This window comes from Bos grunniens, chromosome 16, assembly GCF_055505025.1.
Source record: "Bos grunniens cultivar Pamir isolate PY7600 chromosome 16, Bosgru_T2T1.0, whole genome shotgun sequence".
Lineage (NCBI taxonomy): Eukaryota > Metazoa > Chordata > Mammalia > Artiodactyla > Bovidae > Bos > Bos grunniens.
This window is the reverse complement of record NC_141180.1, coordinates 79,842,021-79,866,964: the sequence shown is the minus strand read 5'-3', so window position 1 is coordinate 79,866,964 and position 24,944 is coordinate 79,842,021. Positions and strand designations below refer to the sequence as shown.

The 24,944-nt window shown below is 57.6% G+C and overlaps 1 protein-coding gene across 1 annotated transcript in view; it reads left to right on the top strand.

Annotated features, from left to right (window-relative positions):
• Window positions 1–306: 306 nt before the first annotated feature.
• The window catches only part of CNTN2 (contactin 2), a 33,072-nt gene continuing 8,434 nt past the window's right edge, over window positions 307–24,944 (top strand). The window contains exons 1-16 of the mRNA XM_086345631.1: window positions 307–521; window positions 8,951–9,103; window positions 14,668–14,812; window positions 14,892–15,067; window positions 15,223–15,318; window positions 15,685–15,894; window positions 16,171–16,270; window positions 17,778–17,953; window positions 18,230–18,366; window positions 18,817–18,946; window positions 20,322–20,472; window positions 20,598–20,725; window positions 21,195–21,370; window positions 21,900–22,020; window positions 22,612–22,770; window positions 23,431–23,580. Coding sequence (XP_086201757.1) covers window positions 9,034–9,103; window positions 14,668–14,812; window positions 14,892–15,067; window positions 15,223–15,318; window positions 15,685–15,894; window positions 16,171–16,270; window positions 17,778–17,953; window positions 18,230–18,366; window positions 18,817–18,946; window positions 20,322–20,472; window positions 20,598–20,725; window positions 21,195–21,370; window positions 21,900–22,020; window positions 22,612–22,770; window positions 23,431–23,580 — 2,125 coding nt within the window. The 5' untranslated portion in view covers window positions 307–521; window positions 8,951–9,033. The remainder of the gene's footprint in view (window positions 522–8,950; window positions 9,104–14,667; window positions 14,813–14,891; window positions 15,068–15,222; window positions 15,319–15,684; window positions 15,895–16,170; window positions 16,271–17,777; window positions 17,954–18,229; window positions 18,367–18,816; window positions 18,947–20,321; window positions 20,473–20,597; window positions 20,726–21,194; window positions 21,371–21,899; window positions 22,021–22,611; window positions 22,771–23,430; window positions 23,581–24,944) is intronic.

Sequence of the window (24,944 nt, the reverse complement as noted above, 5' to 3'; positions counted from 1 at the left end):
GGCTGCATGGAGTTTGCTGCCATGGGTCTCAGGGCTTGAGGACTAAGCCACTCTTTCGTGCTTCCTCAGCGCACCCTCTCCAGCCCTTCAGCTCGGCGCTGGGCAGGGAGGGCGGGGGCAGAGGCCAGGCGGCGCAGGAGCTGAGCCGCCCGAGCCTCACGGAAGACGCGCCCGGCCCTTAAACACGGGAAGCAAATGAGGTGAAGCTGGGCTGCTGGAGAAGGGAGGGGCCGGGGCGCGTCTCCAGGCTGAGACCGAGCCAGCCAGTGAGCGGCGCCGACGAGAGGGAGGAGCACATCTCGGTGCAGAGATGCTGCAGTGAACCGGCGGCACACACGCGCACACACACGCACACGCGCACACGCGCGCCCTCGCCCGCCGCTGCACCAGGACGGCAGCGAGCGCTGGGGCTGAGGGAGCGGAGCGGAGGAGGGCGGCCCGGGGCCGGCAGACCGGCTGGCTCGGCTCCCAGGCGTGAGCGGCGTCCCCCTTCCCCGGCCAACACCCTCCTTGCATCCCAGGTAGGTGCCAGCCGCTTTTGTCTCCTCCAGCCCAGGGGCTTCCCGGGGCACCGCTGTGGGCAGGGGCTGGGCACTCAGTTCCTTTGCGGGGGGCAGGGCACAGAGGCAGAGCAGAAACCCCAGCCGGCTGGCAGGGGCCCGTCTGACTTCTCACCCCAGCCCCCCAGGGGCAGCCGGGACCGAGACCCCCTCCGCCCTGTCAACATAGGTGGCACCCTGCAGGGCCCTGGCAGGCCAGGCCTGGCCGGGAAGCTGAACCCCAAGAGTGTGTCCAGGAGCCCAAGCCACAGGCTGGCAGCAGTGACTGCCCCCAGAGTGGGCAGAGGCCACAGCCCTGCCCTGTGCCCCTGGCCCAGGGCTTGACTGTCCGTGAGTGAGGCCAGGCCCCCGTGCCCCGGCCTGCCGTGTCCCTGGATGGGAGCGAACCTGACTGGCCGGACGCGGCCTGCCCGTGCAGGGTGACCTCTTTATGAAGTCCTGCTTCTGTTAGACAGAGGGGGAGGCTGCGGGAGGTAAAGGGAGACTGGAGCACAAGTTTAGGCAAAGGCCCGTCCAGGGGCCCGGACTTAGGGAGGAGAACCTGGGTCAAGTCACATCCCTTCCGCCCTGCCCACCCTCCCCGTCTCCTCGGGGCCCCCCATCCTCGCCGGTGGCAGTGAAGGAGGCACAGAAGTTTGACTTTCCAGCGGGGGAGGGGATGGGCCGGAAGGGGGAGGGGTGCCACCTCGGGGGTCTTGAAAGAGAAGGCAGTCCTGTCCCGCCATGGGGTTCCCCAAGCCAGAGGCGGGGGGCGCAGCCATCACCTCCTCCAGGAGGGGTCCCCACGTCTGGGGCGCGAGGAAGGCGGGGTAAGCTGAGACAGCGCCTGTGTGGAAGGAGAGCGTTCGCACGGGGACAAAGCCACAGACCGGTGGGGGCTGAGCCTGAGTCCTGGGGGAAAAGCTGTCAGTCAAGGTTGTTTAGAGGTTCTGGAGCTGGGAGTGCCCATGGCCCCTGCCCCGGAGAACCTGGACTTGCTCGCCCCCGGGTTTCCTGCTCCTAACTTCCCCCTGCTTTACATCCAGCCCGCAGCGGTCAGACTCCTCTCACCCTTGCCTTCCGGCCTGACCCCCAAAGCCCCAGCCTCCTTCCCCAGCCCAGCTGGCATCCTGTCCTTCTGCCCAAAGGGAGGCGGGAGGAGGAAGACCCCACGTTAGCCAGGGTGTCGCTGGTCTCATCAAATTCCCGGCGGCCGTCTGGGACTCATCTCCCAGCCTCCACGGCCCTGCTTCCCAGGGGCCCTCAGAGAGACCCAATGGGACCGAGGGCAGCGAGGGTGGGCCGGAGGTGGGGCGGAGACGTGCCCGACCCTGGCCTTGGGAGCAGGGAGGTCCACGCCCCACCCGGGGCCCACCATCTAACCCTCTCCAGCCAGGCTGCAGGTCCCCTCGAGGACGGCTTTCACCCAAGGTCAGAGTTCTCTCTCCTTCCCCATGAGATCTACCAGGAGCCCCCAGCCATCAGGAGGGGGTTGAGGTGAGACAGACATGGAGGGGCCTCTGCGCCCACGGCAGCAAAGTCTCCGACGCCCCCTCTCCTTCTGGGCCCCCCCTGAGCGGCAGGGGACGCAGAAGCACACTACCAGAGCAGAGGGGCCTCACTTATTCCCCTCTTACTCCCCACCCAGTGTCTACACCCCCAAGCTCTCTCTGCAGGCTCCCTGCCGGTCAAATGCACCCCACACCGTCCCCCCCACCCAGGATTTCACTCCTTATGCAACTCCGCTCCAGCACCTTCTCTGCCAGCAGTTGTTTAAATAGACACGTGTGGGAAGGGCCTCTGAGGCAGTGCGCTCAGCAGGATGGTCTCTGACTGGCTGACCAGACTCGCTCCTCAGGAGCAGTACTAAGAAAGAGGTGCCCCCAAAGTGTCCATCAGGGAAGCTGCACCCTTTGAGAAGGCACAGTGCCCCCGACCCCCAGAGATGTCCTCAGCCAAATGTTTGTGAGAAAGCTTATCTCAGAAACCTAAGGTCAGAACCACAGGGTTGGATTCACAGGGAAAAAAAGAACTAGAGCAACAGATATGCCAATGAAGCAAGAGGGACTGAAGCTAGACTGCAGGAGCGACTTCCTCACCAGGACGATGAGCCATGAGGAGTTGGGGCAGCCTTCTTTCCCATGACTGTGTGAGGGGTGGGGACGTGGGGTCCGGGCCAAGCTGAGAGGCACTCTTGCCTGGAGTAGAAATTGGGCTGGATGACCCTGTAAATTTCTCCCAGTCTCAGGTCATCCTGCAATAAATACAGGCGGGAGTGACTCAGGAATCCATGGGCAGACAGGCATCCTTTTCTCTCCCTCTTCCATGCTGGCCACCTCTCACCCTTCTCGACCTCTCCAGCCTAGACCAAACCCCCTGGGGTTTTGCTAACTTGGAATATTCATGGAAGTTTTTGTGGGTTCCATGCCCTGATGGTAACCATCCGGGAGTGAAGAAGTCCTTCCATGGGTTTAATGAGTTCTCTTGCTATAAACTGAGCCCACGTTTCCTTGTTTACCCAAAGAGGGTGCAAACCACAGCTAAGGTGTGTGATGGTCTCACCCAAAACCAAGCACACTCCATCGCAGGACATGGGCCGACCCAAGGGCACCTCCGCTTCTTTATCTGATGACTCCCACCCCACATTCAGGGCACCCCACCTGGATGAAACCTGCTGGTCTCTTCCAGCCTGCATCCTCTCCATGTCTGCCCGCCTCTTAGACCAAAGGCTTCTCCACCCTGGGTCTGGCGGAAGGGTGGCCCTCGTGCAGCATAGCCCCACAGGTGTGATTAACCGGGGCCCTGGAGTGGACACTAGCCGAAGGGGAGGAGCAAGTTCAAACCCAGCCCGGCCAGGTTTGGTTCTGAACCAGCCTGTCCAGAAACGGGGAAATCTCCTCTCAGCAGATCCTCTCAGAGAAGAGGGGACATGCAAAATTGCTCCACTGATTTATTCCTGATTTGGATCTTCCAAAGCAAGTTGGAACAATTGCTCCCACTCCTGATGTCGCAGAAAGGGGCCCTCCTCCAAAGCCCTCTCCTCTTCTGCCCCCAGACCCCACGCTTAGCAGGCAGGCAGGCAGGAACCCTGGAGTCTGGGCGCTGCATGCCCCACCTCCAGGTCCCCTCAGAAGCCCGCAGAGCTTGCCCCTTCTGTCCACTCCCCACTTTGCAGGGTCTCTTCAGTGGAGAGGGTGGGCATGGGAGGGAAAGACTCCAGGCCTCAGATCAAGGGCCGACTCCCCCAGACCAGGGCCCAACGCTTAGGCAGATCCGCGAGCCTGGGAGTCTCAGCTCTCCCCAAAGGGCACGGTTGTGCCAGGGCAGGGCCTCAGGGCACCAGCTGCAAATACAAAGAGCCTGCAGAGACCAGTAGGGCCCAGGAGGGAGGGAGCACCGGGAGCAGGCCAGGGCAGGACCGCGGCCAGCCTGCCCTGTCCCCAAGCAGTCCCTGTTCCCACGGGGACTGAGGGGTTTCCCCTCCCACCCGACACACCCGGGGACCTGCTCCAGCTCAGGACACCAGCCGCCCACCACCGAGGCCTCTCAGGCACAGTCCTCTTCCTGCCAGCTCCCACCCCACCGGGCACGCAGCCCCACGAGGCCACTGCAGACCCCATCCTCCCAGGGGCATGGAGATGGTTTAGACCTTTCTGGAAGATGGTGGTCACATCCCAGGACCCTTTCATAGGCAATTCCTTTCGTAGCCAGAGTCCCCCTCCCATCTTAGACTCCACAGGCAGGAGGTGGGGCAGCTGATGAGAAGTACCTGCTCGGGGAAGCCCACGTGTGTGTCCGAGCCAGGTGCCCTCCTGCACGCATGGAGTCTGGGTGTGACCGTGTGCCCCTGTGTCCTCGTCTGCAACAGCATGCCTGTGGGTGCTTGCCGAGGCCCCCTACACCCGCAGGGGTGAAGGGGGAAGGCACCCGTCCAGGGAGACGGGGAGGGGGGAGTCTATCAGTGTTCCCGATACATGTGAGTGTGGCCCAAATGTTGTGACCGTGTGGAAGCCAGGCTCACAGCCAGGCGTGGTGTCTGTGGGCACACTTGTGTGTCCCTCGGTGTGCTGGTGCCCGCGCTTGAGACTGGTGAGGGTTCTCAGTGACAAGCTCTGATGTTTCTCAAGCACTTACTATGGGCCAGGAATGCTGCTGACCTCACAGGAGTCCCGGGAGGTGGGTACATCCCCGTTCTGCAGACAGAGACTGAGGCTCAGAGTTCAGTAACATACAGTAACTGGGGTTATACCGGTTGGTTATCCTAAGGTTACACTGGCTAGTAAGCATGAGACCTGTCAACACCAGACCCCCCCCGCCACCGCCTTTAAGCAGTGTGCCGGGTGCGGGGAACCCAGGGTGCCCCTGTAATCCCTAGTGGCTTATAAGAAGTCACTGAGTCTCTGCCCTCAACTGGGCTCCTAACTCCTTCTTTTCCTACCCCCATTCATCCCAAACCTGCTCAGATCTCCGTTGTCAGGGGAAAGGAGAGACAGATTCCAGGGCCGGGAACTCAGTACCCTAGGGGAAGCACTTGGTGGAGGGCATCTTTCATCTGCTGATTGGCCCTGAGCAGGGGTCCTCAGCCCGCAGACCCTGGGAGAGTCCAGCTCCCAGCCTCCCAATCCCCAGTGGTCTTCCAGATCCTTTGTCCCCCAGGCCCAGCAACTCAGCCAGCTCCCCTGAACCTCGAGCAGCTATAAACTCCTACGTTCTCTCAGGACGGGTCCCAAATAGTGGCAGCCTGTGCCCGCCTGTGCCAGCCTGTGCCTGCCCACCCCCGTGCCAGGGCAGCTGCCTGGGGCCAGCTCTGGGCCTGGCATAGCTCCACTCCAGCCCGAGCTCCATCCTGGGTGTTCTAGAGTGTGTCACAGGGCTGGTGTGGGAGATGACTGACCCTTGAGGCTTTCGAGCACATCCTCCGGTTGCATTCAGCTGGGCAGGGGCTCTGCAAGTGTGGTGGTGTCGTTCCTGCCCACCCCTCACGCTTAGCACAGTGCCTGGCACACAGTCTTAAATATACAGTGGGGACGGACGCAGGACAAGGCTGCATGCCAGTGCCTCCAATCTCTGACCCAGGCTCTGTGGGGGGAGCGGGCGGAGGGAGGGTGTGTGTGTGGCGGGGGAGGGGGGGTGTGTTCACACAAGGCCTTGGCTCAGTGCACATCTGGTTGAGTTGATCAGTCGCCAGTGATCCCAGAGGACAACCCTAGACACGCCCGGTCCCAGCCCTTCCACACCCACGTCTCTTCTGGGGCCACAGGTCTCAGTCCCCAGGGATGCCCGGGTGCTTGAACCTAGAGGTGACGGATTGAAGCCCGGATTAAATTGAAGGATGAGTACAGGGATCGTGTTATTCATGATGTGTGATAATCACTTACAGTAAGAGAGATAACCAGGGCTTCCCTGGTGGCTCAGCGGTAAAGAATCCGCCTGCCAGTGCAAGAGATGCAGGTTCAATCCCTGGGTGAGGAAGATCTCCTGGAGAAGGAAATGGCAACCCACTCCAGTATTCTTGCCTGGAAAGTCCCATGGACAGAGGAGTTTGGCGGGCTATAGTCCTTGGGGTCTCAAAGAGTCAGACATGACTTAGCAACTGAAAGAACAGCAAGCAAAAGAGATGGCAGATACTTCTGACCACTGTCATGTGGAGGGGAATGATCCAGGGTGCAGATCACAGAGAAGCAAGGCAGGGCTGGGTCCTCACACCCTGTGCTGGGCGGAGACGTAAGACACACACACTCACACACACGCGGAGGCATATACACAAAGAACAGATACTCCCCCCATACACAGACACACAGATACATGCATACACACAGAGACAGAAGACCAGACCACACACATACACAGGGACATACGGAACACACAGATGCACACAGACATCACATGCATGCATACACACGCACACCCACCCACTCTCTCCAGCACTGCTGGTGGGCACAGCAGCCCCCTGCCCAAGTCTGCAGACCGGCCTCCGGTCCCTGTCCATCCATCTCTGCGCTGCTCGGGCAGCTCAGGATAAGGGAACGTCTCCCCGAGCCTGCACCCTCCCCCTTGTGAGCTCTCAGGACTGGCAGACAGAGGGCAGGCGGCGAACGATGACTGAGCACCTTCTCTGGGCCAGACTCCGGATGGGGCACACTGCCAAACAGACGTTTTCAAACCGTTCGGAACCGCGGGTCTCTTTGTGTAGAGGGAACCTGGGAGGAAAGTCCAGTGGATACAGCAAATGTAAGGGAGCTGCTCTGGCTGAAGTGGGAAGGGGTCTGCTGCCCCGTCCTCTCTCCGTGAGGTGGTTTCCAGTGCCCACTGGCTCCCTGTCATGAGAACAGCTTCCTGCATTTGTGACGCTCCAGGGTCCTGCTTCTAGATTCTTCCATGACTGAGCACCCTGCTGACCCTAGCAACCTGAGAGCCTGTGTGAGACTGTGTGTGTGTGAGGTAGTGTGTGTGAGAGTAGGAGGGTGCGTGTGTGTCTGTCTGCCCTGGGGTAACTCTTAAGCAGGACTGAAGCCTGGTCAGCCCACTGTGTGAGTGTGAGTGTGAGCGTCTGACACGACAGCTGTTCTCAGGCAGGTGAGCCTGTTGTGCACCAAGGGCCCTGGGGGAGTGTCCGACCCGCTGGAAGCGCCGAAACCTTGGGTCGAGGTCTGGAGCGGAAAGGGACAAGGATGGGGAGGGGCAAGCGGTGAGGTGGGTCTGGGCCTACCTGACGTGGGGAGAGGCACGATGCTGGAGTTGGGGCAGGGGAGGGGGTGCACCAGTTTAAACCCACCCCCCACAGAACACCCAGCTCCTCAGCCCACATCATCCCTGAGCCCTGCGGCCGCTTCTCCCCCCAACCTTCCCAGCTGCTGGGAGGCTGCTGGGGAGGCAGGAAAAGGGTGGTGCTGGCCCATGCTGAGGCTGAAAGAGGTTTGGGAGCCCCTTCTTTGCGGGGAGTGGAGCCCACAGTGAGGCAGAGAGACCCTGAGCTTGCCTGGTCTGCAGGTCCTGCACGGGCCCCAGGCCTCCACTGCCCACCCCGATCCAAGCCAGCATTCCCAGGCCCTCAGTCACCCTGCACTCGGGGGCACCGCTGTCTCAGAGCTGGAGGAGACACCAGAGCACCCGCTTTCCACAGGAGGACGCTGAAGCACAGCACGTGGGTTTTGGAGCAAGCTAGCAGCGGAGTCCCCAGCCAGGCTGTCTCCCTCAACCTTTGACCCTCGCCTTCTGCTCTTAGCTTCCTGCAAAGCAGGTGGCGGGGCTGAGAGGTGGGACCTGCAGCCGTGAGACCTCTCCCTGCAGCCTGGGGGCCCCGCAACCCAGGCTCACTCTGACCACCGGAAGGAGGCCCCTGAGACACCACACTCCCCCAAACTGCACGTTTGCCTGGAGACGGGAGTAGGCGGCCCCGCTCCTGCTCCAGGTTGAGGCCCCCGCCTCTCAGACTGAGGGAAAGAGGCTCTGATTGCTATTGGTGTCCCCAGGGAGCACGTTTTCCAGGTCTTCAGGATTTAACCAAGTCTCTGTTCATCCCGACTTCCCTGGGTAGCTCGGGCGGTAAAGAATCTGCCTGTAAGGCAGGAGAACCATGTTCGATCCCTGGGTTGATCGAACCTGGTTCAATTGATCCCAGATTGGATCCCTGGGTCAATCCCTGGTTGATCCCTGGGTTAATCGAACCTGGTTGTATTGATACCAGGTTGTATCCCTGGATCGATCCATCTCTGGGTCATGAGGATACCCTGGAGAAGGGCAACTCGTCTTGGCAGGCAGGAAGTTTGTCTAGGAGCTGCATTATCTCTTGCCCAGAGGCCTGTCGGGACCGCTAGTCCATCTGGTTGGGAGCCTTGCTAAGGGGGCCACAGTTATGGCTCCATCATGCACTGCACATAAGGGCGAGAGGGGAGGGATGAACCGGTGAAACTCCTCCCCACTGCTAGAAAATAAGGCTGGTTCCTGGAGACTAGAGGCAGCTCACAGAGGCCCTCATTACCCTCCAACCCAGCCACTTGGGGAGCGGGACCAGGGACAGTGGGTCTGAGAAGATGGAGCTGGTTCCCCACTACCGGGCTCAGGCCCCGGCCCCTCCAGCCCTTCAGGAGAGCTGTTCCTGGTGAACAGGCATCGCCTTCTTGCCTCCCGATTAGTCACTGCCTTCACTTCCCGAGCAGCACCACCCAGCGGGCGGCAGGAGGAGGGGAGGGGGCCCGGGGCAGGGCCAGACCCTCAGGGGGCCAGCAGGAGGCGCTCAGCCCGGGAAGAGCTGCTGGGCAATAGCCAGGCTCTTCCCCGGGGCCCTGGGGAGGGTGGGAGCGACTCCAGCCTCTTCTCGGGCTGAGGCAGAAGTGTTGCCGGCTGGTGTGCCCGGAGCCGGGAGGGGCGCTGCTCAGCTCTGAGGCCTCCCCATCCCTCTGTCCCCCCAGGTCCCTCTCAGCCTCCAGCCGGATGCTCCCTGTGCTGGGCTGAGGCTCGTCTCTGCTGCCCACCCCAACCTGGAGCGCCCACCATGGGGACGCCCCTCAGGAGGAAAGCACACCTGCTGATGCTGGTAGCTGTGGCCCTAGTCTCCACGCCAGGTAAGAGGGCTTGTCCGGGCTCCGGAGGCAGCAGCGATGTGTCGGGATGTTAGGGATGACTAGAGAGAGAACTGGCTCTGCACTGCTGTAGCACTTCAGCGTGAGGCCATTTCCTTGAGGAATTTTCGCGTCTGTGGATTTTACTTTTCCTGAGATTAGGAGGAGAGGGGACGAGTCTTTGTCTCATTGTAGATGAAAGAAACATGATCCAGAGAGGGTGAATGGCTTGCCCTGGGTCACACAGCAAGACTACGGCACAGCCAGAGCTCCACATTAGTGCAGGGTTGTAGCCCTTAAGGCTGCAAGATGAAATTAAAAATTAGCTGCTTAACTGTCCTAGCCACACTTCAAGGCCTCGTGGCCGTATTGGACGGCACAGATTATAGAATATTTCCATCCTCACATAATGCTCTGTTGGATAGGACCGCTCTAGGGTCCCCTGACCACAAAACCCTGGGAGGGAGGGCTCCTCAGGGCAATGCTGAGCCCTGGCAAATGGACCAAATGTGGAACAGGGTCTGCGCAGAGATGAGGCAGAGCAGAGGGTGCCCAGGAAGCAGGCAGGAGAGGCCCAAGGCAAGGTTCTCGAGCCGGGGATCCCAGGTGGCGGGGCAGGCAGAAGGGGAAGGGGTGGGGCGGAGCAAGCTGCAGGCTCCGAGGCCGGGCTGGCAGAGCCAGAGCGTCTCCAGCAGCCTCTGCCACTCAAGTGCCTGCTGGGACCGCTGCTTGGTCTCTCCTCCCTGACCCCCAGCCTAGACCCACAGACATGTCCTTTCCCTTTAAAGATCGCCACGGGAGAAAGCGTGCCCATCGTCTGATGTCCTTCTGGAGCCCTAACCGCTTCGGACTCCACCTCCCCGCCCCGCGGTCCCCTGCAGGGCTGCACACCTTAAATTCCTCGTCTGGGCAGGGAGGGACCCCACTGGTATACTGTCAGATGTCCTCATTATGTTCTGACTGCCTCCCAGCCCTGCACCCAGGTCAGTGAGGCTGCTAGAAAGTAAGAGAGCCTCCCAGGCGCCCAGCCCTGGCCTAGCTCCTGGTGCCGGGGCTCCCAGGCCTGGAGGTGCTGCTGGGCTAGGTAGCCCAGGCTTCAGGGAGCAGGAGACATCTAGCCCAGAGAGAGCAGAGGAGGGGTGCCTGGGCTCCTCCACATTCCAGACCCTCAGGGGCAGCTCAGTCCTGGGCAAACAGCGTGGGCAGTCTCCGGAGTCCTTAGACCCTGAGAGGCAGGAAGGCCCGGGGAGGTGGGACCTGGTCGGCCCCCTGGCGGAGCGGCAGAGGGAAGAGTGGAGTGTCCCACAGCTGTTCGTCCCGGAAGGGGCCTCGGCTCTTAGCTGTCTCTGTGCACCCACCGTGGGGACACAGTGTTGGACTCCTGCGCCCCAGTGCAAAGCCGCGTGGTGCGGCTTCCCCTGCACGCTCCCAGCTCCCTCTCTGCTTCCTCCGCGAGGCCCCGAAGCCTGTGAATTGAGGAGCAGGGTTGTCAGGACAGGGAATCAGGAGAGAATCAGAGAGGTTGTCAAACAAGGAGAGCATGGAGGGGGCGGATTTGCCCGGGAGTCTGTGTGTGTGTGTGTGTGTGTGTGTGTGTGTGTGTATGTGTGTGTGTGTGTGCATGTGGACGTGGGTGGATGTGTGTGGAGCCTCATAGGGAGGCATGGGGTGAGTGAGTGTGTGCCTGTGGATGTTTGGGAGGGTGGAGATGTGAGTGAGTTATTGCACGGAGGACATTCTGCATTTGAGGGGATGACAAACGTGTATAGAAGTCCTTACACATGGTGCAGTGGCTCGCAACTCTAACTGCCCTTCAGAACGTCCATGCAGCCCCTTTAAAATCTAGATTCTTTGGCCTCCCTCCTAGAGATGCTGATTCAGTACCTTCAGGATGGATCAGCACCTCTGACGCTGCTGTTGGGAAACAGGTCAAGGATCCTGAGCCCTGTGGCTGAGGACGTGGCTCTGGGGGAGGCTGGCCAGGGGCCACACCCCAGATCTGCTCCTTCTCGCTGTGTGATTTGGGGCCAGTTTTTTAACCTCTAAGTCTCAGTTTTCAGATTAGCCAAACAATAAAATGGGGGTACCTATCTTGTAAAGAGGGTACAAAAAAGAAATGTGGAGCATGATATTTGATAAAGAGTAAGCCCTCAAGAGATAGCATCTATTTTGTGATTATTAATGCCTGGATATTATGAACGCCCATTTTGTATATGTATACACATATACAAGTATATGTGGACATTTGTAGCCGTCTGTGCGTGGAAACTGATGTATATATAAACGTATATATCTGACTCCTGGAGTAGCTTAGAGAGTCATGTATGTATATAGTGGATGTCTGTGGGCACGTGAGGAAGTGAGCGTACATGACAGGTGTGGAAAGTGTGCATGTGTGGATGTTGGGGTGAGGGTGTGTATATGGCCTAGTGCAGGGGGTCAAGCTTGGGATCAAGTGTAGAAGGAAGCCAGTCTTGAAGCATCAGCGTGCCCCGGGCCCACTCAGCCACCCACCCCCACCGTGCAGACAGACTTCCTGGAAGCTGCGATTATGCAGGGCTGTTCCCAGCAGCCTGGCTGCCTCCCCCGCCCGTCTGCACAGTCCCAGCTGGGGCAGGGGTCCCTCCCCTCCACCACCATCATTAACTCGGGATTAAGCTGGGCCATCTCTGAGGCCCGGGGCAGCCATGAGGGAGAGAGACGGCTGGGGGTGGGGGGAGGCAGGGTGCTGTTTCAGGAAGCCCTGCCTCCCCCTCCATTCTGAGAGCTGCTTAGCAGCTGCCATCATTCCCAGGGGTCTGGAACCGGGCCTCAGCTGTGGCATGGGGTCCACCCCCGCCCCTGGGCTAAGGCTGACAGCTGGATGAACCAGGAGAGTAGGCACTAATTAGTTAATGGGGACCCCACCCCACGACCCTCCAAGGAGGCTAAAATCAGCTTCACTGAGGGACAGGAGCCAACTAGGGGTGGCCTGGCTCCCGCCTGACACCACAAAAGCAAGGCATGCCCGGCCACCCGGTCAGCACATCGAGGCGGGTGTGGGACCCTGCCCTTTGCCTCGCATCCCCCCACAGGGAGCCCGGACCCGCGCCTGGAAGAGCAAGGCATCTGCTCTGGGAGGGGCCAGGCAGAGAAACGCCCTTTGCGTGCGGGATGCCCATCCGCTCAGCAAACCCAGGAGCCCAAGGTCCAGACCTGTGTGTGCCCCAGGCTTGCCCTGTGACGATGGGCAAGCCGATCCCCTTTCTGGGCCTCTCTTTCTTGAATTGTCACACGGAAATTTTATAAAAATGCCCCAAAGCCACCTGTACAGCATCACCCGCCCCTGAGCCTTCCTTCCCCTGGTCTGCGCCCCGCACCTCACTTGGGTCCAGGAGCAGGCACTGAGCGCACAGCCTGTGCCGGGCTGGCCCTGCTGAGGGCCTCGGGAGGGGTGTTCATCTTTCCATTTCCCAGGTGAGGAAGCTGAGGCCGAGGGCCCTGTGACAGCCCACAGAGGCCCGAGCCCCAGCACATTCCCTGGGGACGCGCCCCAGAAGGAGCACAGGCCCAGGGCCACGCGTCCTCTCCCTGCTGCTTGGCCTGTGGCTTCCAGGCGTCTCTCCAGGCCCCTCTCACACCCCACAGGCTAGCTCTCCCTTGAGTCCCCTGGCCACTTCCACTCCAAGGGTCCCTGCACGTGAACCTCAACCCCTTTCGTGGTCCTTGCCTCCTTGCACTGTCAGCTTTCTGCCTTTCTTCCTGGACCTCAGGCTCCGTGTGATGGAAGGAGTCACCGTGCTACTCAGTCCCTAGCCCAGCGCTAAGTATACAGCAGGTACTCAGTACCTGCGAGGGAAGGGTGATTGACTGAACTTGACGAGATGGAGTCTGCCTTGTGGTTTAGTCATTAAGTCATGTCCAACTCTTTGCAACTGCATGGACTGCAGCATGCCAGGCTTCCCTGTCCTCACCATCTCCTGGAGTTTGCTCAAACTCACATCCATTGAGTTGGTGATGCCATCTCACCATCTCAATCTCTACTGCCTCCTTCTCTTGCCTTCAATCTTTCCCAGCATCAGGCTCTTTCCCAAAAAGTTGGCTCTTTGCATCAGATGGTCAAGTATTGGAGCTTCCAATGAATATTCAAGGTTGATTTCCTTTAGGATAAACTGGTTTGATCTTGCTGTCCAAAGGATTCTCAAGAGCCTTCTCCAGCTTCACAGTTTGAAAGCATCAATTCTTCGGCACTCAGCCATCTTTACGGTCCAACTCTCACATCCATACATGACTACTGGAAAAACCATAGCTTTGACTACATGGACCTTTGTCAGCAAAGTGACGTCTCTGCTTTTTAATACGCTGTCTAGGTTTGTCATGACTTGTCTTCCCAGGAGCAAGCATCTTTTAATTTCATGGCTGCAGTCCCTGTCTGCAGTGATTTTGGAGCCCAAGAAAATAAAGTCTGTCACTGTTTCCATTGTTTCCCCATCTATTTGCCATGAAGCAATGGGACCGGATGCCATGATCTTAGTTTTTTGAAAGTTGAGGGTTTTGTTTTTTTTTAATTTAAATTTATTTATTTTAATTAGAGGCTAATTACTTTACAATATTGTATTGGTTTTGCCATACATCAACATGAATCCGCCACGGGTGTACACGTATTCCCACATGAGTTTTAAGCCAGCATTTTCACTCTCCTCTTTCACTCTCATCAAGAGGCTCTTTAGTTTCTCTTCACTTTCTGCCATGAGGGTGGTATCACCTGGATATCTGAAGTTGATATTTATTTCTCCTGCCAATCTTTATCCCAGCTTGTGATTCATCTGGTGTTTTGCATGATGTACTCTGCATATGAGTTTAATAAGCAGGGTGACAATATACAGCCTTGACGTTCCTTTCCCAATTTTGAACCAGTCCATTGTTCCATGCCCTGTTCTAACTGTTGCTTCTTGACCTGCATACAAGTTTCTCAGGAGACAGGAAAGGTGGTCTGATATTCCCATCTCTCTAAGAATTTTCCAGTTTATTGTGATTCACACAGTCAAAGGCTTTCTCATAGTCAATGAGGCAGATGTTTTTGGAATTCTCTTGCTTTTTCTATGATCCAACAGATGTTGGCATTTTGATCTCTGGTTCCTCTGCCTTTTCTAAATCCAGCTTTTACATCTGGAAGTTCTCAGTTCACGTACTGTTGAAACCTAGCTTGAAGAATTTTGAGCATTACTTTGCTAGCATATGAAATGAGTGCAATTGTATAGTAAGCTGAACATTCTTTGGCACTGTCTTTCTTTGGGATGTGAATGAAAAGTGACCTTTTCCAGTCTTGTGGCCACGGCTGAGTTTTCCAAATTTGTGGTCTGCCTAACCTATTGAAATTGAAATTTTAATTAATTATAATTAAATAAAATTAAAAATGTGGTTACTCAGCTGCACCAGCCGTATTTCAGGGGCACAGTGGCCAGTGGCTACTGTACTGGACAGTTCAAAAAATGGAACCTTCCCATCACTGCAGAAAGTTCTATTGGAGACCAGGCTCCAGCTGGCCCCCAGGCTCTGAGACCTTTGGTGATGTCCCCCACCTGCAGCTTGGAGCTCGGCTTGGGGATCCCCAGCTACCTTTGGGCCTGTCTTTGAAGAGCAGCCCCTTGGCCTGCTATTCCCAGAGGAGTCCACAGAGGAGAAGGTGACGCTGGCATGCCGCGCGCGGGCCAGCCCTCCGGCCACCTATAGGTGAGGCCCTGCAGTGGTGCCGGGAGGCCCTGGGTGGCGGCAGGCTGTCCTCACATCAGTCCCCCCACCGCCACTGCAGGTGGAAGATGAATGGCACCGAGATGAAGCTGGAGCCAGGCTCCCGCCAGCAGCTGGTTGGAGGCAACCTGGTCATCATGAACCCCAGCAAGGCCCAGGATGCTGGCGTCTACCAGTGCCTGGCCTCCAACCCCGTGGGCACTGTCGTCAGCAGAGAGGCTGTCCTCCGCTTCGGCTGTGAGCCCCACGGGGGGCTGAGATGCTGTAGGGGTGGCAAAGAGGGTGCTGGGAGGTGTCCAGAAAGGGCGAGTGACTCCTGCCCCACGGAGGCTGACAGGGCAGGGCCCACAGGCTTGAAGGCCAGCGCCTGAGGGCCTGGTTTCCACCTCCAGTTCTGCAGGAATTCTCCAAGGAGGAGCGAGACCCAGTGAAGACCCACGAAGGCTGGGGGGTGATGCTGCCCTGTAATCCGCCCGCCCACTACCCAGGTGAGCCAGGCCCCGGGCGATGCGGGAGGGTACAGGAGGCGTCCGGCCACTCACAGAAGAGGGAGGAGTAAGCGGTGGTGAGGGGCCCTGGAGTGCTGATCCCCGGGTCCCCAGCTCCAGATGACTCTGTGCCCCCAGCACCCCAGACTGGGAGTGTCCGCCGACCACTGCAGGCTGTCTCCCCAGCAGACCGCACTCCCTGAGAGTGGGGCTAAAGACGCGACTTCCCTCTGGGTCTCCCCCCAGCCCCAGTTCAGGGCGCGTGGCTCTCAGGACCAGGTCTACAGGCCCCCAGCACACAGTGGGGTCCCAGCAGAGCTGCTCCACTGACCAGCGGCCCAGGTCCCTCACATGCCCCCTTCACAGGCTTATCCTACCGCTGGCTCCTCAATGAGTTCCCCAACTTTATCCCGACGGACGGGCGGCACTTCGTGTCCCAGACCACAGGGAACCTGTACATCGCCCGGACCAACGCCTCAGACCTGGGCAACTACTCCTGCCTGGCCACCAGCCACATGGACTTCTCCACCAAGAGCGTCTTCAGCAAGTTTGCTCAGCTCAACCTGGCCGCAGAAGGTCAGGGTCGGTGCGCAGGGCCGGGGGGAGGGGGCTGAAGGCTCAAGGTCGGTGGGAATGCAGATTTTCCATCTAAAGCTGTAAAGAGCAGCTCAGAGGGCACAGGGTCCGGGCCTGGACCCCAGGGCCCTCCTGCGGCCCAGCCTCAGAGCCTTGCCCCAGACGCCAATGGGAAAGGAAATCAAGAAACACAGGCTCTGAGCTGCGCTAAGGTCACAGGCATAGGAGCCCTGACCTAGAACATTTGTCTGATGTGCACACTTCCCCTCTCCGCAGACACCAGGCTTTTTGCTCCCAGCATCAAGGCCCGGTTCCCAGCAGAGACCTACGCGCTGGTGGGACAGCAGGTCACCCTGGAGTGTTTCGCCTTCGGGAAGTGAGTAGTGGGGAAGGAGGGCACAGCCCCTCCGAGCCCCCAGGGAGAGGGCAGGGCCAGCTCTCAGTCATCTTGGTGCCCCCGAAGGGTCTAGCAGAATGCTGGGCCCTCAGTGGGCACTGAGTCTGTAAGTGAGGCATCGTACATGCCGGGGCCCCGAAACATGTCGGCTCACTTGGTCTTCCCAGCCCATGACCGGCTCAGGCAGCTTATGTAGCACCCCAGGCTGGAGGCAGGTAATGTGGTGTGTGGACCCAAGCTGGCCTGCCTTATTCAAACCCCAGCTCTGTCACTTGCTGACACGGAGACCTTGGGTAAATCACTTAACCTCTCTGAGCCTCAGTTTCCCTATTTGTTCAGTTCAGTCACTCAGTCGTGTCCGACTCTTTGCGACTCCATGAACCGCAGCACGCCAGGCCTCCCTGTCCATCACCAACTCCCGGAGTCCACCCAAACCCATTTCCATTGAGTCAGTGATGCCATCTAGCCATCTCATCCTCTGTCATCCCCTTCTCCTCCTGCCCTCAATCTTTCCCAGCATCAGAGTCTTTTCAAATGAGTCATCTCTTCACATCAGATGGCCAAAGTATTCAAATTTCAGCTTTACCATCAGTCCTTCCAATGAACACCCAGGACTGATCTCCTTTAGAATGGACTGGTTGGATCTCCTTGCAGTCCAAGGGACTCTCAAGAGTCTTCTCCAACACCACAGTTCAAAAGCATCAATTCTTGGGCGCTCAGCTTTCTTTATAATCCAGCTCTCACATTCCCTACTTGTACCTAGCGTTAATAATAGTACCTACCTCCTGGGGTTGTTATGAGGTTTGCATGAACTAATATACATACAGTGCTTAGAACAGTATCTGGCATTGAATAAGTATTCTATGGATGCTAACAGTTACCTTTTAAGATAGAAAGTTTATAACAGAAATCTTCCCCTCTGGGGAGAACTCACTGGACCAGTGCTAAGCTGCTAGCAGGTGCTGGATAAATGTCCACAGAATGAAAGAAAGAATGTGACTTGACCATTGGTCCTGTCCTCCCTCCTATATCTCCTGGATTACCCAGGATGCCCCCTGCTTTGTGGAAAGTGATTGGGCTTCCAGAAAACCCATATTTAAAGCACATAAGAGTCACTGATTCCTCAGTCAATTTAGTACACAGATTACTAACAGCTAAATCCCCTTTGAAAAGTAGAGGCCAGGCCCCGCTGGAGAAAAGGGAGAGGGACCGGTAGAGACTCTGGTCTCAGGCCGCCGCTGAGGAGGTGGGGCCCAGGAGAGGCCGCTGCAGGGTCGGAGGAGGGCAAGCCAGCTTCGGGGTGCAGACCCCCGGCGCTCTGAGCCCCCGGGAGCAGCTTCTCCCTGCCGGTCTCTCCGTCTCTCCTAGACCCCCCTTCCCTTCCCTACCTGCCCAGCGTCCCAGGAGGGCCGGGTCGGGGTGAGGGGCCGGAGGCCCCGGGCGTCTGCTCAGCCCCACCCAGCCCTCTGGCTCTGTCTCCCCGCAGCCCCGTCCCCAGGATCAAATGGCGCAAAGTGGACGGCTCCCTGTCCCCGCAGTGGGCCACGGCCGAGCCCACTCTGCAGATCCCCAGCGTGGGCTTCGAGGACGAGGGCACCTACGAGTGTGAGGCGGAGAACACCAAGGGCCGCGACACCGTCCAGGGTCGCATCATCGTGCAGGGTACGGCCGGCCGGCGCCCGCGGCCCCGCCTTCCCGGTCGGTCCCGAGAGGCAGCCCTTGAGCTGCAGAGCGCACGGAACGCGCTACGAAGATTTAAGTCACTAAAAGTTACTGGCAGAGGCGCCAAGTGCCAGTTTTCGTGAACTGCTTCTCCCCACCGCCCGCCACCCCAACCCCCCTCCCGGAACCCTCTGCCCTCTGCCGTCCGACGGTCCGGGGACTTAGCCCCGAGGCCCTGCCCGGCTCCGCTGCAGACGCTCCCTTTGGTCTCCATAGCTCAGCCCGAGTGGCTCCGCGTGATCTCAGATCGGGAGGCTGACATCGGTTCCGATCTCCACTGGGCGTGCGCGGCCGCCGGCAAGCCCCGGCCGGCAGTGCGCTGGCTGCGGAACGGGGAGCCTCTGACCTCCCAGGTAAGGGACCTGGGCCGTCCGTCCCCCTGCCACCCAGCGCACTGCGCTCTGCTCCCTGGTCCCCTCCCCCACACCCCCGGGGGCCCTCTGGGCCAGTTAGGGTGCCGGAGGGTAGTTCTAGGTGCTTCTGTACATCCCAGAGCCACGTCCTCCTGGTCAGCCGGAGAGAATCCTGACTGGAGGGTCCCGGGACTTGGGTCCAGGCACACCTCAGCCACAAACGCACCGGTGGTCCTAAGTGGGTCCCTCAGCCCCCTGGCTTCCATGTGCCCACGTGCGTGAGGGCTGGGGAACCTCTGCAGCCTGGGATCCAGGCGGCCCTGGAGAGGACCGCACATGGGGGCTTTGTCCAGGCAGCGCCCTCTCCACTGAGCCCCCCGTGAGCACCCACGCGGGCACTGCAGGGGTCCTGATGCCCCTCCCCTGCCCGGGGCCGGCGTTTCTGCACAGGCCCGGGTAGAAGTGCTGGCCGGGGACTTGCGGTTCTCCAAGCTGAGCCTGGAGGACTCTGGCATGTACCAGTGCGTGGCGGAGAACAAGCACGGTACCATCTATGCCAGCGCCGAGCTGGCGGTGCAAGGTAAAGGGCCCAGGGAGAGAGGATGTCCCCAGGGACACCGGGGGGCGGGGGGCGGGGGTCGGGAATTCTGAGCAGCAGCATGTCTACATTCACACACTCACCTGGCAGTTTTCCAACAGCTTCTAAGTAGAACTCAGAGATTGAAGACAGGAGCTGAGGCACTAGACACAGAGCTCCCAGAGGACAGGGTCTCCGGCTTGACCCACATCTGAAAGTAAATGTCTACTGCTGTAAAAAAAAAAGTGGCAAAAGTCACTAGAAACCAAATCAACTAGACTTGGGTTTAATGCAGCCCCTTTGCTTATGTGACCTTTGGCAAGTTATTAACCTCTTTGTGGCTCAGTTTCTTGATTAATAAAATCAAGAAATCATCGTCCAGCCCTCATACAGGCTGTGGGGTTAAAGGAGATGATAGAGCTAAAGCACAGAGAACCTGCCCATCACATAACAGGTGCCTACAAATGTCAGCTGGTCCAGCAGCCTTAGTTGTGTGACTTGAGCTTGCCGTCCGTGTCCTCATCTGTAAATTGGACAGAATGGTACCTATCTCATCAAGTTGTAGTGAGGCTTAACTAAGACTCACTCATTCATTCAACCAGTATTTCTTCAACACCTCCTAAGAAGTCAGTATGAAAGATAAGGTCTCTGCCTTCAAGTATCTTACAATCCAGTGGAGAGGGACAAATAAACAGAAAATCAAATGATTTAAAAGGATAATTTCAGATAGTCATAAAAAATACAGTATTAAGTTTTCTTTTTCCCTGAATGGTGGGGGTAAGGTGGGCCAGTTAGAGGGAATGGTCAGGGAAGACCTCTCTAAGGAAGTCACATTTGGGATGTGAATCAATCATGTGAGATCTGGGCATTTTGAAGCAAAATCCATGGTAAGTGCAAAGGTCCTGAGGCAGGAAAAACCATGGCATCTTCACGGGACAGAAAAGAAAAAGGAAAAATAGCCCAGGTGATTGGAGCACAGTGAGTGCAGGAAGGAGCAAAATGCAATCAGAGTGGAGATGGCTGTGTGAGCCCTTGGGAGGTGTTGGGCTTCATTCTAAGTGTCTGACTTGTGTGTTTAAAAAGATGTTCCTGGCAGCTGTGTGGAGAAGAGTGTAGAAAGAAAATGCAAAAACAGGAAGACCAAATAAGGGGCTCTCGGTAGTCCAGCGGAGATTTGGTGGTAGTTGAGGTTGGGGGGGTTGAGGAGAAGGGGCTGGGTCCTGGCTGTTTTACAAGTGGTGCTGCTGGGAGTCACTCAAGGATTGGCTGTAGAGGGCCCATCAGATGTTTAGCGTGTAGCCAGGTGACGTCTTAATCAAGCGCAAAGGGGCACTCTTTTGATTCCCCGGGTGACTGCGGGGCTCTCCCCTTCTTCCAGCGCTTGCCCCCGACTTCAGGCTGAACCCCGTAAGGCGTCTGATCCCTGCAGCCCGAGGAGGAGAGGTCGTGATCCCCTGTCAGCCCCGGGCCGCTCCCAAGGCGGTGGTGCTCTGGAGCAAAGGCACTGAGATTTTGGTCAACAGCAGCAGGTACGAGCCCAGCCCCCTCCGCCCCCAGCGATTCCAGCTCCACTCCCTCTCCTTGGATTCCCACCCCCGTTGCAGGACCACAGGGTGTTCCTGGGTCAGCCAGCTGTGCTCCATCCTTGCTGCAGAGTGACTGTGACTCCGGATGGCACCTTGATCATAAGAAACGTCAGTCGGTCCGATGAAGGCAAATACACCTGCTTTGCTGAGAACTTCATGGGGAAAGCCAACAGCACGGGCACCCTGTCTGTGCGAGGTGAGGGCTGTGGTTTGGCTGCGGTCGGGGGCTCGGGCTCCGCAGGGCGCCCTCCCTCCCCACCATCTGGCTCTCGTGTTCCTGTGTTCCTCCCAGCTTCGTTTTTTTTTAAATTAACTTATTTTAATTAGAGGCTAATTACTTTACAATATTGTAGTGGCTTTCGAATCAGCCTCGGGTGATGGGATGGGGAGGGAGGGAGGTGGGAGGGGGTTCGGGATGGGGGACACATGTTCACCAGTTCCGTTTCGAGGCTACCCCGGGGTTTGGTCTCAGTGGGGACCACCATCCACGATATGCGCCTCCATCCCTCCCACACATTCAGGGGGCTGCTGGCAGGTCAGGGTACTGTTCTCACGCGGCCTGTTCTCTTTTTTCTGGGGTTCAAGGCAAACTCTCTCTCCCTGGCCTGCTGCCCCACCGCAGCCTGCCTCCTCCTGCTGCACTCAGGGGCCCTTTGTCTTGGCAGATGCAACCAAAATCACGCTAGCCCCCTCCAGCGCCGACATCAACTTAGGTGACAACCTGACCCTGCAGTGCCACGCCTCCCACGACCCCACCATGGACCTCACCTTCGTCTGGACCCTGGACGACTTCCCCATTGACTTTGACAAGCCTGGGGGTCATTACCAAAGGGCCAGCGTGGTAAGGCCTGAGGCCAGAGAACTCAGGGCTTCTCCCTCCTTGGTAGACAGGGGACCCAAGATGTCCTTAATCATCACCACCCCAAAGCCTTTCCCCTTCCCCCAGGAATGCTGGCAAGCCCATCCCTGGGTCCATAAACACCCTCCCTTAGACAGGCTGCTCCCTGGGTTCCACCCAAAGTCTGTGCACGCAGGAAAAGGTTAGGGGCAAGCCTGGATTCCCAGCATCCAGCAAGAATGAATTCCCACTGCTATCCTGCTGCCTTTCCCCCAAGGCAGATGATATTATTAACCTGAACCAACATTGACTGTCTTCTCTAAAAACAAGAACAAAAAAAAAACTGCTGTTTAATCCCCAGTGGTACCAAGTAGAAAGCAGCTGATTCCTCCCATGAAGCAGAGAGGAACAGTGAGGTGACGAGGTCTGTGGGCATATCGGAGCAGAGGACCGTGAGCCGCACCTCCTGTCCCCTGGCTCACTGCAGGGGAGGGCCCTCTGACCTCCCCCACGCCCTGTCCCTTGTGTGCAGAAGGAGACGGTTGGGGATCTGACCATCCTGAATGCCCAGCTGCGCCACGGCGGGAAGTACACATGCACGGCCCAGACAGTGGTGGACAGCGCGTCTAAGGAGGCCACGGTCCTGGTCCGAGGTAAGGCCAGGCGGTGGTGGACGGTGCGTCTAGGGAGGTACAGGGTTCCCACCCCACCCCCACTATGATGGGCGTCTAACAAGTCTGTTGAGCTGAACTCATCCCGAAGGCCTTTGCAGGTACTGAATGAATAGAATACTCTTCCTCCAAAGCCAAAATTATAAAAATCTACTTCTAAACACATTCCAAGCCTGGAGAAATGTCCTGAGGCTGGAGAACGGGGATGGCAATCCACTCCAGTATTCTTACCTGGGGAATTCCATGGACAGAGGAGCCTGGCGGGCGCATTAGGAGGCCATAAGTTCGCAGAGTCGGACACGACTGAGTGACTGACACTTTCACTGGAGTGTCAGAGGCTCATGCTGGGAAATCTGTTCACGCTTCTGTGACTCCTCCAGCCTGGGACACGTCCTTCCTCCGGGAAAGCCCCCGTCACTCAGCCCGTTCCTTGCCCTCCCACCAAGCGTGTGTTTGCTGCGCCCTCTGCTGCTCCCCCCTGGTACTGCAGCGGCCCACGCAGGCCTGAAGGAGATTGGCTCCCATTGGAAGCTTTGCAATTCTGACCCACTTTGCTCTGACGTCTTGGTGTAGGTCCGCCAGGTGCCCCAGGAGGCGTGGTGGTGAGAGACATCAGCGACACCTCTGTCCAGCTCAGCTGGAGCCGTGGCTTTGACAACCACAGCCCCATTGCCAAGTACACCCTGCAAGCTCGCACTCTGCCTTCAGGGAAGTGGAAGCAGGTTCGGACTAGTAAGTGTGAGGTCCTACCTAGGTCAGTACTGGTTAGCCTGGTGGTTCAGATGGTAAAGAATCCACCTGCAATGTGGGACACCTGGGTTCGATCCTGGGTTGGGAAGATCCCCCGGAGGAAGTCATGACAGCCCACTCCAGTACTCTTGCCTAGAGAATCCCATGGACAGAGTAGCCTGGTGGGCTACGGTCCATGGGGTTGCAAAGAGTTGAATATGACTGAGCAACCAGCACACATGCACGAGTGCTGGAGGGGGTGGGGTTTAGGGGCCAAGGCTGAGCCTGGAGCTTCCAAGGGGGACAGGTGTAGGCCCCTCTGCCTGGAGGAGCTCCCAGGCCATTAGGGAAGAGGGCCACACAGGGAGCAGGAGAACAGGGCGAGAGTTGGAGGAGGAGGCTCAGTCTGCACCCTTGAAGCCCTGGCAGGACCGTTACTGGTGCGATGAAAGCATTCCTGGGGTACAGAGTGCTCACAACATCTTACAAAGGTTCCAAGGTGGGGAGGTCTGCCTCCTACTTCCCAGTCACTGATAGAAGAGGCAGTGACTTTTCGTAAACAGCAGGCACCAGTGTGAGAGCTGGGTATAAGCATGTGATACGTACCCAGTCCCTGCCCTTTGCATCCAGACCCGTGAGACACTGACTCCCTGTGCCTTGCAGATCCCACCAACATCGAGGGAAACGCCGAGACTGCCCAGGTGCTGGGCCTTACACCCTGGATGGACTACGAGTTCCGGGTCTTAGCCAGCAACATCCTGGGCACTGGGGAGCCCAGTGGACCCTCCAGCAAAATCCAGACCAAGGAAGCAGGTCAGAGCCCTGGGTGAGAAGTAGTGTCAGGGCACAGACACCAGCTCTCCTTAAAGGGTGCTCCAAGCCAACAGCAGTTACATGGAGCTCAACCCTGCTCACCAGACTTCGGACTCTAACAGAACAAATGCGGAAGGAACCTAAGTCAGGGCAAGGCGGCTACGCTGCACAACGCACTGTGCCTTGGTCCACAGGTAGTCGGGGCTGGAAGCCCTCCAGTCCAAACTGTTAACCCAAAGAAACAGGCCAACCTTACCATTGCATGTGAATCTACAATTATCTAAAAGTTTAATTTTTATTTTATTTTTAAAAAATATTTATTTGGCTGCACAGGGTCTTAGTTGTGGGATGTGGGATCTACTTTCCCAACCGGGCATCAAACCCAGGACCCCAGCATTGAGAGATCAAGAGTCTTAGCCACTGGACCGCCACGGGAGCTCCTAAAAGCTTAATTTTTTTTAAAAAATGGAAAAACCAAAGCTGAAGGAAGGAAGGGTCACACTGTCAGAACAGGGACTCGAACCCAGGACCATGGGGTAATGGGCAGCTCTCTTCCTTGGACAGACACGAGCTGCAGGAATCAGGTAGTGAGGAACATGTGTGCTGTGCGGGGCACTAGGTGAGCAGCCAGCGTCTCTAAGTCCTTCTTTAGATGGTTTCTTTGGCAGCTGAAGGGATGGACAGCCTGCCCACACCCCTCCCTTACAGGCAGGTGGGGAAGGAAGAGGTGAAGGTGAAGCCCAGGACCACAGCCCTGGGCTCTCAAGGCCAGCAGCGCGGAGTTGGGACCTGCCTCCCCTTCCCCACCCACCCAGGGCCGCCCCACCGGCTGTGGGACAAAGGTCTGCCTTTTTGTGTCCCTGAAACATGGTTTCCTATGTACCCCAGGCTGACTCTCCAGGCTCCTTATGGAATCAGTCAACATTTTTAACTGGTACTTCTCCTGAGTAAGAATTCCAGAAGGAGCATTTTCTTTGACTGAACTTGGAGAGTCAAAGGTTGAGAAGTGGTCTCCACCACCGTAGTATCCAGGAGTTGAGCACAAAGCCATGATGCAGAAGAGAGATGGTGAGCTTTCCAATCAGAAGACCTGAGTTCAAATTCAAACTGTGACATTTATTAGCTGTGTGACTTTAAGCAAGTCACTTAACTGCTCTGGGCCTCAACCTTTCCACTCCGGAAAGGGTAATAGGTGTTTAAGGAGCCTTTGCAAATGAGAAGGCCCTCAACTCTCATCAGAACCAAGTGATAAGTCTCCATTTGCTGTGTCATCTGCAGAAACATTTTGACCTTCAGCCAAGTTACTCCCTGCCAAGCTTCACAATCTAATTAAATATATTGTTTTAATAGCAGCCTTTTTGAAT